Source organism: Pezoporus occidentalis, unplaced genomic scaffold (genome assembly GCF_034315485.1).
Source record: "Pezoporus occidentalis ecotype Australia unplaced genomic scaffold, CSIRO_AGI_Poc_V1 ctg19, whole genome shotgun sequence".
Classification (NCBI taxonomy): Eukaryota; Metazoa; Chordata; class Aves; order Psittaciformes; family Psittacidae; genus Pezoporus; species Pezoporus occidentalis.
The window spans coordinates 998,975-1,014,994 of NW_026913748.1; the positions used below are offsets into that span (position 1 = coordinate 998,975).

General features: G+C 42.6%; 1 protein-coding gene across 1 annotated transcript in view; it reads left to right on the top strand.

Annotated features, from left to right (window-relative positions):
• The window catches only part of LOC134162491 (tyrosine 3-monooxygenase-like), a 35,538-nt gene that overhangs the window by 2,584 nt on the left and 16,934 nt on the right, over positions 1 to 16,020 (top strand). The window contains exons 3-6 of the mRNA XM_062616353.1: positions 2,246 to 2,313; positions 3,486 to 3,536; positions 7,236 to 7,381; positions 15,381 to 15,516. Of these exons, the coding sequence (XP_062472337.1) occupies positions 2,246 to 2,313; positions 3,486 to 3,536; positions 7,236 to 7,381; positions 15,381 to 15,516 (401 nt within the window). The remainder of the gene's footprint in view (positions 1 to 2,245; positions 2,314 to 3,485; positions 3,537 to 7,235; positions 7,382 to 15,380; positions 15,517 to 16,020) is intronic.

Below are 16,020 nucleotides of genomic sequence, written 5' to 3' on the forward strand. Positions count from 1 at the left end.
GATGATAATAGTAAGGCAAAATACTGGGATCCAACACTCATTTCTCATCAGTTTCCCAACTTAGTACAGATGAGATATGAGTTAGGTACAGATAAGAAAGGGACTCCACAGGGCCATTTTCTGATTGACAAGGTAGGTAACGAAACTGTTGTGAAGTGTGCTGACAATCATCACATAGAAGTGATGCATGGGAAGAAACAAAGCCACAGACTTTGCACTGAAAAACGCAAGGAAAATTTAGATGGGTGCCAACAGAATCTACAAGATTTTCATTCCCTTCTTGAAAAGTCTGAATTCTATTTAGACCCTTTTGTTAACTTACACAATGTTAATGTTAGCTATGTACAGTTCTGTGTGGTACGACAAAACTTTCCAAGTCTCTCTTCTATTTTTGAGAATCATTTATTAAGCTACAATGTTATAGGAGAGCTTCACATCCTCCTTAACCATGACATCTTTAATTATTCTTAGTATCTTTCTTATAGAAACAATACAAATGTTGGTAATTTTCCTGATCTAGCACTATAGCTGTTTCTCATGAGATAAATGAATGCTCCTTTTAAATTTTTTGAATTTGGCTAAGTTCCCTTCCTTTGTCACTGAATAGAAGGTATGAGCACTGAAGAGGGTGAGAAAACACCAGGGGTGCAGAGTTACCAAAGTATTGAGTGCGGATAAATCTACACTGCAGAATGCACTGCAATGTAGAAATACCTAAACTAGCTTGAAACAAGTTAGTTCAGGCACTGAAAATCATTTGTCTGGGGCAGGAGGAATCACAACATGGGCTCATTTACAGTGCCATTGAGGATGGCTCAAAAAAAGGCAGGTTGGAGGAAAGTACCAAGCTGATGTACAAGTAGTTCAGCAAATATTCTGCATATACATGTCCTACCAAATAGGCAGTTTAGGCTGTTGATCTCAACAGCTTTGCTTTGTTCTTTACTGTCTCTTTAATGGCCAGAAAAGCAAACTGATGACACTGTGACACCATTCTCTGGGGCACACTGGCACTGACTGTAGTGGTCCCCCAAGGAGGCTCTTGTTGCTCAGAGCATGGGTAGAGAGCCCTGGGAACAGTAGCAACAAAGCTGAAAAGTGACAGCATCAGTGCTAGTCTGGCCCAATGTCTCTTCTGTGTGCTCCGTATGGACTTGTTACAGCTACTGACAAGCAAGGGTGGCATCTGAATGAACATAACACATGACAAAAATAAACATGCTGTCAGGATCCAGTTCTTTCCTCAGATTCGCGCACACAATACTCATTAACTGAAGTATTACTGGTATTATTGCTACACTGAAAATTATGTGAATAAACCTAAGGGACAAATTTGGCTTGTAGTATGCAAAGTGGTTCCAGTAAATTCTGAATATTTTAGAATAATAAATATTTGTACAGTGATGATGATCAACACTGCTTTCTGAGTTATATTAATAACAGAGTGCCAGATTTCAGATTTTATTCCTATTATGAATGATGTAAAATTCAAAGGAATTTGATTCCACATCTCTATTTGTATTCAATAGCTGCGGATTCCTGCTTGAAGCTCAATTTCTAGTAAACACTGAGGGGGCAAGAAGAAAACTACAGTATTTAATAAGTAAACGGCCACTTTAAACAGATACCACTAAATCTGTCTTTATCATTACAGGTTAATAAATAGGCAAGGGGGACTTGAGCTGAAAGCGTGTTCTTTCTACAGATTCAGTGACAGCTATATGATTTCTAGCCAGTGAGGACCTCTTCTTAACTCAAAGTGCAGGGTATTGTTCAGGTGCAGTGTACTTTCTCTGTCAAGGTGGTACTAGGCTTGGTACTATCATGTCCATGATGACCCTATATTGCAACATTCGTGCTTAGTGCAGGAGAGAAATGATTCAGAGATTCAGCTGTTCTGCCAACAGAAGTGACACCCCTACTTCAATTTCATTTTTATTGTGGTTTGCATTTAAATTTGACGGTAAGCGTATTGGTCTGTGCTGTAGTGTTTATGAACAACTCCAAAACCTTCCCATGAAGCCACACTACTTTCCTTCCAGGCACAGGGGCCAAATTTTTACCTAAATGTCATGAATGTAACTGGTTTTCAGACTTTGCCTTACCCTGTTCATAAGGTTCAAGGTTCATTTTTTCAGAGAAACAACCTATGTGAGACCTAGGTTTCCTGAATGCTTTTGTTAGCATTTATGCCCACAAATCTCTCTTGATGTAAAACCTTTCTAAAAATTGTTTTCTAACCCAGGGATATACCGACCTGGAGTATAAGAAACGGAGGGCATTCTTTGCTGACCTTGCCTTTAATTACAAAGCGTAAGTACGAGACTGCTGAGGAGAAACTTCAGTGGTCCACATGCGCTTTCAGACATCTTTGTGTGCAAGAAATACCAGAGATTTAATGTTTTGTCAACCTATCAATGGGGTTATCTTTTACAAAAGAGAATTCAGCCACCCACAGAAGCTTTCACTCCATATGAAACACTTTTCCCACAACGCAGCAGATATACCTAAAGATGAAAATCTTAAGATTGCATTCACATCTCCTTCAGTGCTGTATTTTGTCTTAGCAGAGGTGATTTTTCAATGGGATGTCTTAATTTCAATTTTGGAGTTCCTTTTAGGGCTTGCTCTGAGCTGAGGTTGATGTTTTTCAAGGAAATACATGGAATAATGTTTAGGAACATATTTTTGACAAAGAAAATCAATTTAATATTTTTGTTATTTATTTGACATGTCTCTATCCATGTACTTAAAAACCTCCCAGGACTGATGGGGGTGGCTGAAAATATGTCTGCCTTTTTGTAAAACTTCACCGGAATCACACTGCTGTCTGATAGAGTCAATTAGATGCACAGGTAGAACTGGCTATGGATTATCATCTTCATGGTGTCCAAGAACTGCTGAAATCTCCCAAGACTTTAGAGACTGCTGTTTGAGTACAGTTTTCTCACTGCCACCATGTTGCACAGCTGGTGAAGCACAAAACAGGACAAAAGCACACACTGAACTGACTCAGAGCTACTGAAGGAGCAACAGTGAGGAAAAGGAGAGAAGACTGCCCACCAGAGAAGTTAGTGATAATCATGCAGTGTATGCACTAGGCAGCTCTCTGCTGCTGAGTTTATGAATGCTTCCCTGCAATGTTACTGTGTTGATCACATCCCTCAGGGATGGACACTGTGTTTTGGTTGCTAGATTGCCTTCAGCAGAGGTGGGGGTAAGCCTGAAGGCTTCTTTTTTCTTCTGTAAAGCAGAACATGACTCCCTTTCTTACTGTTCCCTCTGTTTCCTCCCCACACTGGAAAAGAAGAGAAAATGCACACATTAGAACCTACTGAGACTAAGAAGTTGTTACTTATGTACAATTTTGCTGTTTCTGTTTTCATTCTGGCAAATATTCATGGTGCAGGGAAAGTAAATAATACTTAGAAACCAAACCTGTAATCTGCTTTAGACACATGCATTATTTCCTCTCTTCGTTACAGAGGAGACCCTTTGCCTCGCATTGAATACACAGCACAGGAGACTGCAACTTGGTGAGTTTGCTGCTTATACTCTGGTTCCTGGGGCATTACACTGCAGTTCCAGGAAAGACTGTCAATGTGAGACAGTTAAACCACTTTAATACCATCTATATCTACCTCAAATTTTACTCCTTGGTTAAGTATCACCTTTTGGTCATTTGTTTTGCAGAAAGCCATTCTCAGAGCTGGTCTTAACTATTCACTTTCTAGAGCAGAATTTTTCTGACTGTCTCCCTGCCTGCCAATCCTATCAAAATATCAGAAGCCAGAAAAAAAATGGAGCCAATAGTATAATTTAGAACCACAGAATTAGGAAAGGACCTTGAGATCACCTAGTTCCAACAACTTCTTCTAACTGTTCTCTAATTAACCATAACTATGGTGGTGTCATTAATGTCACAGGTCCAACTTTGTTATAAGGAGCAAACACCCGCTTGCAGGATGGAAGTTCAACGATAGGATGCAGCTAACCCAATGTTCATAGGACAGACCTGCCTTGCTTGTTCTCCTGAAAGTATTCATTGCTGTTAACATGAATAGATGTTATTCTCTCAAATGGATGGTAAAGGAAAATTCAAAAAGTGTTCTTATGATGTATTATTTACACTGTCCTTTGATGTCATATAAAATGATGGCAAGTGACTTTCACATGGGTGCAGCATTTCTGCACTGGGACTTTGTTTCTCTTGAAGATTTGGCATCAAAAAAATCCCCAAAGCCAAACAAACAAACAAAATTAATTAAATTCAAAGGATGTTTGTAGACACTATGTGAAATATGTGGCAGAACTGAAAGAAAACAGACTGCTTATTTCTTATACCTTTGTTTTCACTTTCTCCCACTAACTTTAACAAATCTCAGTAAGCAGCAATGATTACACATTTGCATGATAATACAAACATAAATATGTCCAAATGACCCAACTAGAGCAGAGTGTGAGGATTGTGCCACATGTGCACATAATAAGAGAGGATCTTTGTTCAGAAAAGTTTACAATGGCAATTAAAAGACAGCCTAAAGGTGGGAAAAAGGAAGAATGATGACCACATTTTATAACTGTAGATATGAAAAAGCTGGAGCTTAAGCAATTTGCCCCAAATTATATACAAAGTTTATATCAATGTCAGGAATTAAGTCCATACACTAGATGTCACATGCCAGAATCTCAACCACGAGGCCATCCCATCTCTTTCAGTGATCATTTTATTTTAAATAAAATCTACCGTGCCATAGAAAGCTTGAGTGGTGTTGCCCACAATCACATAAAAACCTTGCATCTAACTCATCCAGGCGATCACATTTTTATTAAGCTCAAATAGGTTTTTATAGCATCTTTGAATTGTCAAAGATTGATGGTCGGTGTCATTCTCATGATTGCTACCATCAGCCAACAATCTTGGCATGGGATGGTGTGTGGGAACGTCATATTTAAGAAAATTTAATTTTGTGTTCTTTCCTGTTTTTCTCTTTTGTTGCCAACCTCCGTCATTCCAGCCATTCTCCACTTAGAATTAGTCCCACTGTGGTAACAGAATAGATCTTTAAAGGAATATCTGCCCATTTCCCCAAACAGTGAGCCTCAGAAACCCAGGTTGTCTTGTTATGTAAAGCTGTTTCCAAAATTAGACCCTCCCAATGGTTATCACACCCCCCTGGGGCTGTGCCCTGAGGTCAGCTGCATTACAGCACAACTTAATTGAGCGCTGTGCAATTGAACGGGAAATTTGTAGCACAGATTAAATTCCCTCGGTGCTCACTCTGAAGAGTTGCTGGATGCCTTCAGTTTGTAGCAACATGGCTATAAAAATGAAAATAATCAAGTGAAGAAATACAGCTTTCAGAAAACAGAGGGTAGAGATGATCAGAGTTTCTGTTTTCAAGCAGGCTTCTTGGAAGGCTCTGAAACTAAGTTGTTTTATGAGTAAAAGCTGTATAAGAAAAGGAAGAATCTAGGACAAAATTATGCGGATGCACCTGTCACATCTTCCTAACAAAGCTGAATAGTGTCACTTTTTTCTTAGCTAATGTTTATGTAAAATAAGGTCATTGCCAATAAAGTCAAGTGGCTGCTCTATCCTTTGTTCTGAGACTCCTTTCTAGAGTATTTCATAGACCACACTTTCAGTAGTTTCTCTTTCCATCTCTGGACTGAAGTACCATCAAATAGCAGCTTAATGGTCCTTTGAGGGATAGCACCTCCATACGGTGGGGCATTACACCTATTTGAGACATTAGCGCAAGCTAAATTGTTGTCTGGAAATATCTGATATTCTATTGACTTTGGAGGGAACTTAAATAATTGCCTCAGAGGTACTTAGAGAGGATGGACACTTAGCTTTAGATAGCTGACCACTAGTCTCCGAGACTGCCCATGTTTCTGTGGTAGTTGATGTTTGGGCTCACAGTAGATACTTTGATAAAAGAGACCATATGTGCAGAAGTTTAAAATAGTCTCCAGACTCCAGTCTGGGGACGAACTGTGTACCGGTTCAGATCCTATGCAATCCCACTGAAGTCAGTAGTATTCTATGGGGAAATAAGCCAGGGAAACACGTGAACTCTAGTCCTCCACATTTTTTCCTAGTTCTTCTATGGAAATGGCCCAGTCTCCTGTGACTTTTGCAATAGTGACAGCAGTCATTGTTTTCTTCTGTTCTTTTTTTAGCTCCTAAGGTTTTCCTTCCCCCCTTCATTCTGGTTCATTACTCCCACACTGTGTAAGACATTCATACAAATGAGGAGAGCCATTACCAGGGATTGGTTATCACCTCCATAGCAACAATAGCATCACAAAAAAAATACAATACAAAACCAACAAAAGGTCACTTTCCGTACCCAGCATTTCCAAGAATGATCTCAATTTTCATAAAACAATGTTTATAAAATTGTGAACACCCTAGGGCCATGTCTGAACAAAAATAACCATTTCTATAAGGTTTCTTGCCATCCTATTACTACTTGTTTATTTTGCAACAGCTAAATATATTCCAAACCACAGCTCTAAATCCAAGCACCATCAAGTTTGGGAGAAGCTTGAAGCCTGTGCCAAAATCTGGTTATATATATTTTTCTTCAGCTGGTCTCTTTTTGCATAATGGGCTAAATGCTTCAAGAAATTGGCAAGTCTTTCAAATACATAGCCCATGCCAGGCATTTTGAACAGCAAAAGTATGAACCTCTTTGCCTGTCCATATATCACTCTTCAATATCAGAAAATGTGCTTTTTTAGGAGGAGGTTTGTAAGAATCAAATATAGGCTAGGCTTCAGCATGGAGGTGGAGGGACCAGCATTTCATGCTGTACCCAAACATAGAAAGGGAGAGAATAATTGACTCATTCCATCCCTAAACTGCAAAACATGGAGAGGGCCACAGCTCCAACTTCCTCTCTGGTATTTCTCTGGTACCTCCAATGCATTTATACCTAAGCAAGAAACACTTCTGAATCAGGATCCTCTTGTTAAGGGAGGGTGTAGGAAGGGATAAAACAGATTTACTGAACAGAACCCAACTTCTGAAGGAAATGTGTAACTAAAAACCCTTATGCTTTACTACATCCACCCAGGAATCAGCTTCCAAGAACTTGGAACTAGTGCCTTGAGTTCATATTTTTAGACCACTTCTAGTGCTGGGGTTTATGCCTCTCTGTAAATAGGGCAGATATGTACTGCTTTATGGAGGCGGGCCATGCTATATGGCTTTATTTTTTCAGGAGAGAAGTCTACAGAAAGCTGAGCAGCCTTTACCCTACTCATGCTTGTAAGCAGTATCTGGATGCTTTCCAGCAGCTGGAGAAATACTGTGGCTACCAAGAGAATAACATACCTCAACTTCAGGACATCTCCAGATTTTTAAAAGGTCAGTCATGATGAACCATGGTTTATTCCAGGGTTTCCTGGATATGTTTGTGCAACACATACACATATAAGCCATCTCATACGACCCAAGCTGCTGAGCAGAGCTGATTAGCTGTAGGGTTCCCTCATGCAAGAACAGCTGTAGCACAGGGCATCAGTACCAGGCATATCTAGGTATGAAGCTGTAGGTAAGCTTGTGTTTGTTCTGCGTGTGGGTGCAGTTATGGTAGCACTACTCAGCTAACTCCAGTGCTAGCAGCAGTGCAGCCACACAGGACACTGCTCAGCATGACTTCATACACAGGTTTTCTAGGGGTTTGGCTATATTTCATGCTTCTATAGCTACGCTGCTCATAAGATCCAAACACAAATACAGGTACATACCTCTAAAGTCCTCCTTTTTTGACAATGTATGAGGCAGGATGGCAATATTTGCTAGAAGAAATGATTTCCAGGACTCAAGTCAACAACTACCTTGAAACAACACTGCTTCTTCTGTCTTAGTCCCATTTGCCACGCTGAACTCCTTGATACCTACTGTGTAGCTGTGACAGGAAAGCAAAAAGGCTGTGGTACTAGTTTGTAAATGCATGAAGATGTGGCCTTAGATGAAAGAACACGTAAGATTGCTAGGCTGACCTACCTCCTGTTTCCTGGGGCCTGACTAGCAAGAGACACCAGAGGAAGGGAGACTGCATTATTTTTGATGAGGCTGCATTTGGATTGCTAAATCCAGGAGCTTTCTGTCAACCAGCTGATTTACAGAATCATAGAACACTTAGGGCTGGAAAGGACCTTAAGACCATCTAGTTCCACCCCCCCTGTCATGGGCTGGGACACCTCACACTAAACCATGTCACCCAAGGCTCTGTCCAACCTGGCCTTGAACACTGCCAGGGATGAAGCATTCACAGCTTCCTTGGGCAACCCATTCCAGTGCCTCACCACCCTTACAGTAAAGAACTTCCTTCTTATATCCAATCTAAACTTCCCCTGTTCAAGTTTGAACCCGCTACCCCTTGTCCTATCACTACAGTTCCTAATGAAGAGTCCCACCTCAGCATCCTTATAGACCACCTTCAGATACTGGAAGGCTGCCATGAGGTCTCCATGCAGCCTTCTCTTCCCCAGGCTGAGCAGCCCCAACTTTCTCAACTTATCTTCATATGGGAGGTGCTCCAATCCCCTGATGGTCCTCGTGGCCATCCTCTGGACTTGTTCTAGCAGTTCCATGTCCTAGGCATTAAACTTGGCTTCCACTTTTTATAAGCCTCTTTTTTCCTTCAGAGTTTCTTCAACAGCTCTTTATCCATCCAAGGAGGTCTCCTGGCCCTCCTGGTGCACCTCCTTCTAGTTGGGATGCAACACTCCTGAGATTGTAGCAGGTGATCCTTGAATATCAACCAACAGTCTTGGGTCCCCCTGCCCTCTAGAGCTATTTCCCATGGAACCTTACTAAGCAGGATCCTGAAGAGGCCAAAGTCTGCTCTTTTGAAGTCCAGGGCAGTGAGCTTGCTGCACGCTCTTCTCACTGTCCTGAGGGTCTCGAATTCGACCATCTCGTGGTCGCTGCATCCAAGGCTGCCCTGGAGAGTAACATTTCCAACGAGCCCTTCCCTGTTGGTGAGCACGAGGTCAAGCATGCCACCTCTCCTTGTCGGCTCCTCTGTTACTTGCAGAAGGAAGTTTTCTTCCACACAATTGAAGAACCTGCTGGATTGCTTGTGCTGGGCCGTACCGTCGCTCCAACAGATGTCAGGGTGGTTGAAGTCCCCAGTGAGAGCAAGGGCCTGCGAGCATGAGGCTGTTCCTATCTGTCTATGGAGTGCTTCATCCTCAGGTTCTCCTTGATCAGACAGTCTGTAACAGATCCCCACAGTAATGTCTCCCATAGCTGTTTTCCCTTTAACCCTGACCCACAAACTCTCTGTGGACTGCTCACCTGTCCCCAGACAGAGTTCCATACTCTCCAGCCTATCCCTAACATAAAGGGCAACTCCCCCTCCCTGCCTGCCGGACCTGTCTTTCCTAAAGAGCCTGTAACCTTCCATTCCAACACTCCAGTCATAGGAGCCATCCCACCATGTTTCTGTGATACCTATTATATCATACCCACATAGACGTGCACACATCTCTAATTCTTCATGTTTGGTCCCCATGCTACAGGCATTTGTATAGAGGCATCTGAGCCAAGCTCCAAATGAAGCCGGCTCATTGGCTCTGAGCATTTATTATAGGTGCTGGCAACTGACTGGGTGTGTTGGGATGGAATGATGCCCCCCTCCCTCAACACATCTAGTTTAAAGCTTCCTTGACCAGTCTGGCAAACCTCCTACCAAAACTGCGCTTGACAAAAGCTCCACCAGCCCCCAGTAGACCTGGCCTACTAAATTGAGTCCCATGTTCTAGATACCCAAACCCCAGACTATGGCAGCACTCTTCTAACCCTTTATTAACCTGGCCAATCCTTCTAGCCTTTTTAAGGTCCTCCCCTGTATCCTGGAGAACTGACGAAAAGACAATCTGAGCCCCAGAGCCTCTAACTACCTCTCCCAGGTCTCTGTAGTCCTTTTTTATGCTCCCTAGGCTACTGATATCTATACCACTAGCACCTCCATGGATCAGTAGAAGTGGGTAATAGTCAGTGGGACCTACTAGAGCAGGCAGCCTCTCTGCAACATCCCTGATCCGTGCTCCTGCTAGGCAACACACCTCCCTTGAGACTGGGTCAGGCTGACAGATGGGTGCTTCCGTTCATTTCAAAGTAGAGACCCCTACCACTATGACTTGCTGCTTTTTCCTGGTGACAAAAGTATTGATCTTCTTTACCAGTGCATCAGCCGGTTGTTCATGGTGCGAGTGTGTTTCCTCATTAGCCCCCTGCAGAACAGCAAAGCAGTTCTGGGCAGGGACAACAGATTTAGGAGGAAGCCCCTTGCTTTTAATTGTCCTCTTCCTCCTTATTTTGTTGTTGCTGTTTCCCAGCCTCCTGGGTTAGTGGCCTCCTTCTTTCCTCTATGAGCTACGGTGGATGCTTGAGGCCCCTGCACAGTTTGGGCCGGGAGCAAGCATTCCTGCTTCCTCTCAGCTTCCCTGACATCCTGCAGCCTATTAACAGCATCCCGCAGCTCAGCCACCTGCTGCAGCAGGACCTCCACCAGGGAGCACCGAGTGCAGCCCTGCCCGTTGTGCACCATTCCCTCACCAGACCAGTGCAGGCACTCTCTACACTCCGAGCTCTGAGCTGCAGCCTCCCCTCTCATCGGCTCTGTCTGGGTGCCTACGCTGGCCACCGCCGGGGCAGCCAGAGCAGAGCTGCCAGACCGGGCCCTGGTCATAAGGCGAGTGCTCACCATCCCGCTCGCTCTGCCTGCGTGAGCCGCCGGGTTTGCCCGTAGCCCAGACAGCCTTTACCCGCAAACAGCCTAGACCCGCCCGGATCGCCAAGCTCCCTGGGGCTGGCTTTTAACCAGCCAGGGCTGCTGCCGCCCCTCCGGGCTCCGCTCCCTGGGAGTCGCTGCTAGCGTCAGCTGAGCTGCCGGCTCCTGGGCAGGTCCTGTCGAGGACTTGGGGCTTCCTCGCCTCTCTGAGTTGAGGCTCCTGGACGCTGAGCTTCCCCCCGCTCCGGTGTTGGAGGCCTCTCTCGAGCTACTCACCTCAGCAACTGACCTTTCTTACTGTTGCCAAGAACGACTAAAGGCGGGCAGGCTTTTAAAGTTTTCTTCTTTCTCAGGAATAAGGAGATCTGCCAGAGAAAGGAGGTCAGCTGATCACTATGATGAAATAAATAATAAAAAGTATGGCTTAACTTTAAGTTAAATACAATATTCAGGAAATCTAGTCACAAGGCTCCATGTATCAGTAGGTGATGCTAGTGAACTTGCATGAGCTTTCTGTTTCTGAAGTTTTCTATGACATTGCCATCTTTTAGGGAAGATTAAGTTGTTCAATGACAAAGTTTTTATTGCGCCTTTAGTGTAAGGAACCGGAGGGTTGGCATATGAAAATCATCTCCCATGAGCACCATTACATACAGCTGTAGGGATTCTTCTATGTATGCATTATGTATTTTCCTTTCTATTCAACTATCCATTTTACTTCCCTCCTATACTAACTAGGCTGCTAAAGTTATTTTAGTTCCATTATATGGGGCTTTGACCTAATATCTTATCTTTGATGATTCCCTCTAATAAGAAGATTGACATTACTGCAAGGTCCCTTTGTTACAAACTCAGTCTGAGCACAGGCCTGCATCTGCAAGGCCTGTAAAATCTGTGTTAAAGACAGCTTCATGCCAAGCAGCCACTGGATGAGGGGTATGATTTATAATGAGTTATAAGTAGTGATTTATTACTAATTCGGGTAGCTCTTACCACCAGTGTTAACAAGGAGAGAAATTTTTCTCCTCGCAACTCATCAATCAACTGCGCACTTAGGCTCTTTCCTGTCTTAGAGTTGAGCACTGCAACACATCACTGTGCTGCAGTGCTCAACCAATCAAACCTTGACCAAACTATAGACTGCAATGTGTCTCCCAGAATTTCTGGCATACAGTGGATGTATTTCAACTACAGCCTGTGTGGAAATGCATAGGGCAGTTCCTCCAGTCACTTGGTAGCTCCTGGTGAGCCCTGAATTGCCCCAGTCTCCCATGTAGGACATAAATCCTAGCACGTATCTTTGCTAAATACTACCTCTAAGAACTGGAATATTTAGCATATGTGATGCTAACACTTTATATAGAATGTAATAGAACAGAACAGAATAGAATAATTCAATTGGAATAGACTTGCAATGATCATCTAGTCCAACTGCTTGATCAATTCAGGGGTGACCAAAAGTTAATGTTCCACATGCCTCTTTAAACACTGACAGGCTTGGGGCATCAACCACCTCTCTAGAATGCACATTACGATGTTTGACCACCTTCTTGGTTGACAAATGCTTTCTAATGTATGCCCAGTGTGAACATCCCGTGGAGCAGCTTTGAAAAACCTACCCCTAGCACAGCTTTGAATTTAATAAGCTGTAGAGATGCAGAAAGAGAGAGGAGGGGATATTCTGTTATAACAGATCATGTTATAACATGATCTGTATGAGAGATCATGTTATAACCAGCCCTCACAGCCAGATAAACATCCATCTTCTCTTTTGCTCAGCAGTATCTGTGAACTGAAACAAGTTATTCCTTTTGACTTCAATGAAAGTTGAACTGTAAGATCTGTCTACTGTTATGTGACCTGCTACTGAGGCTGGTCTGAACAGAAATGAACTTTGCATCATAAGTACTTCATAATTACTTAAAGGGGGTTTAAATGGTTAACCATGTAACTGTTCAACCTGTCAAGTGTTTTTCTGAAGAGTTAACTAGATGAACCTAAGCACATCTTTCTTTCTAGGAAAGATGTTAGGATTTAGGCATTCATTGTCCACTGCAGCTGGAAGAAATTACAGCCAGTGAATTCAAGTAAGCTGACAATACAATGCACAGGACTATACACATGAGTTTTTAAGGCCAAGAATTAAGCCTTATAGATCACTTTAGGTCAACTGCTCAAGACCTTTTCTTCAACTCATTTTTATTTCGTAGGTCTTTAGGCAGCAAGTCCAATCAGCCACACCCCCAATTCTCTGTTGATTGCTGGTTTTATTGTGCAGTAATGAAATAGAAGTTCGGATTTTGCAGATATTACCTCCAGCAGATAACTTTTTCCTATGGCTTTTCAAGGCAACTGGCCAAGTCTGTTCCATCAGCAGACTGTCTGATTCACTGGCCTATATTTAAAAGGGCACCTCAGGGAACATAGGCTGTAATTTTCATTTTCCCTCCTGCTCCTCCAACATGGATGCTAAAGCAATATAAATTTTCCTAGACTCTTTCATAGTCCTTCCAAAACTGAGTTACATAGGGCTTAGTTCTCGTCTGATATGTTTTTCAGCTGTTGCAGTTTTCACTTTACTCAGACTCAGAATTTAACGCAAAGATGACTGGATTCTGAGATTTTCACATTCCTCTGGATTGGTTTAGTATGGCATCAGCAGCAAGGGAGTACCCTTCTTGTGCCAGGTTCTGATCAGTGCCAAAGGAGGCATATTTGTTAGACTGTCTGTTCCCTCAAACACTCTGCTTTATTAATTGGGGATGGGGGAGAATAATAAGCTGCATTATAATCTCTTCTGATTCCCTGTTTAACTCTGATACCTTTGCTCAGCATATAAAAAAGATGAAGACTTAATCTCCATGGGTTTTGTTGAGGTTCAGCTTTGAGGTAGTTCTGTATGCATTACCGTTGAATTTGATGCGGCAATAGAAGATAACCATGACAAATGCTCACCACCTCTACCTCACATTGTCAAGTAGAAGCATTCCTTGCTGTCCACTAAAGCCCTGTATCACTTCAGATGTTTTGTCTCTTCTAATTCTTCCAGTGAAGTCTTCCCTTCCCCCCCCTTCCTTTTTCTTCTCTCTCTCTTTTTTTTTTTATATAAATGAGAGAAGTGCTAATTGCCAGACAGAGCAAGACAAGAAATGCTGGAAGAAACATTAAAAACCAAACCAACCCAAAAACTTGTAAATGGCTTGGTTTCTGGGTGGGATTTTTTTGTTTGTTTACATAAAATAAATTAGGTTCCAGGATTCATAACACAATAGAATATGGACAGAGAAGGGAGAATAAAGCCATTTCTGATTTTTTTTTCAATGTTGTTTTATACTTTAAAGACGATGAAATGTCATTTATGGGAACTGAGAATGCAACACAGATTTTGAATATAGGCCTTCAAAAAGGCTATCATTGGCTCTCTTTTAAAGCAGTGATTTTCAATTTTCTTAGCTTTGCAGACCACCAATGTGTTTCCCATGGAAATGCAGATTGTGTATTCTGCTGACCATAGGGCTGGTTATTTTGTTAGTCATCTCTAAAAGACCTCTCAAAGCAGGGTGTCCTGGAGTAACACTGATAGCTGAAATTATCGTTCCAAATTTTTGCATCCTTTGGTCCTGTTCTATGGACACATGCAAAGCAAAACAAGTAGTATCGCATGACAGGGAGACTGTGCAGTTAGTTCTAGACAAACATAATGGGAAAAAAACCAACAAAAAACCCAGAGGAGAAAAATAGGTGAAAACACTGATGGAAGCTGATACTAAATGGTTAAGGCCAAATTCCAGCACCCTTATCTCTGACAAGGACCTGTTTGCTCTTTCTTCTGTGTGTTCCCATTCTAATGAAGTACAGAAAGATAAAATAGGTAAGAAGTTTTTGCCAGTGCTGAGCTAGTTTATACATATGGAGCATGCATTCATAAAGGGAAATGAAGTTGAATAGTATGCTCTAAATCTGCCACTGAGATATGTTGAACTAAGCCCATTAAGGAGCAGAAGAACTGCACAGACTGGAGCAGACCCAGACCCATGGTCCACCTTCCGTCTTCAACAGTGCAAGGTACTAGGGCTTTCAGTGTAAGGAATAAGAAAGTCTGCAGGATGGGGCTAAAGAATAACCTAGTACTGGGGAAGAGCCAGGTGCTCTCAGATAAGGGTAGGGGTGGGATGCAGCTCTTATCCAGCTCCTGTTTTAGTTTTACAAATGTTGTATAGGAAATGAGAGAGAGAATCCAAGAATGAATAGACTAGTCAAGACTGAAAATACTGGTTCTGTTCCATGTTTGATCGTAAGGATCATATGTGACCTCAGACATACCACTGATATGTGTGACATAGTAGATAAAAGTGTATAAATGTGCTAAAAATGTAAACTGGAGTAGGCAGTATGGATAAGCGTAGGATGGATGGCTAGGTGATTTGATGTTGCAGTAAATGGACCCATAGCAGCATAGGAGCATGTTGATAATGATAAGCCAGGATGTTCCTACTGTGCTTTGGAAGAGAGAGCTACTGCAACAGAGCACAAGAGTCCTCTGAAACTGATTACCTGAAGTATGTGTGCCATGTAGTTAAGCCTAGAAATGCCTAAATTCAGACTTACTTCCCTTTGCAGAGAGAACAGGTTTCCAGCTGAGACCAGCTGCAGGGCTGCTGTCTGCTCGTGACTTCCTTGCCAGCCTGGCATTTCGTGTCTTCCAGAGCACACAGTATATAAGGCATTTCTCTTCTCCTATGCATTCCCCAGAACCGTAAGTTTGGTGCCCTGGCACAGTTTCATTCTTCTGAATGTGTTGGGGATGATTCTCTGGGGAATCACTCTGGAGGTCTGTCCAGTAGTCCACAAAATGAAACAATTTGAGAAACTGGTAGCTGGAGAGTTCGAAGGGGAAGTCATGCATGAGAGGGTGTGGATCTCTGTCTCTCTTGCAAAGCTGTCTGGGGAAGGAAGAGACTGAAGAATATCTGGTTTAATCTTTTCATCCTGCCTTCAGTTACCATCTGCTGGGGTTTGATTGCCTGCTGTGAAACTCTCCCAGTAAGTGCTGGCCAGACAACAGCAATTACATTTCATGAGAAATTACAAGTTCACACAGACTTTTGTTGTATGCTGGGACAAAACAGGAGCCTTTCAAAGATGTTGTGACATAGGAGACTGGTGCCCATGCCATCCCAAGTGAGACAATAGCCAAGGCAGTGGGGAGTAGCTAGATCCCCATGGTGAAAGGGAATGCTCTGACATGTTCCCTCCAGAG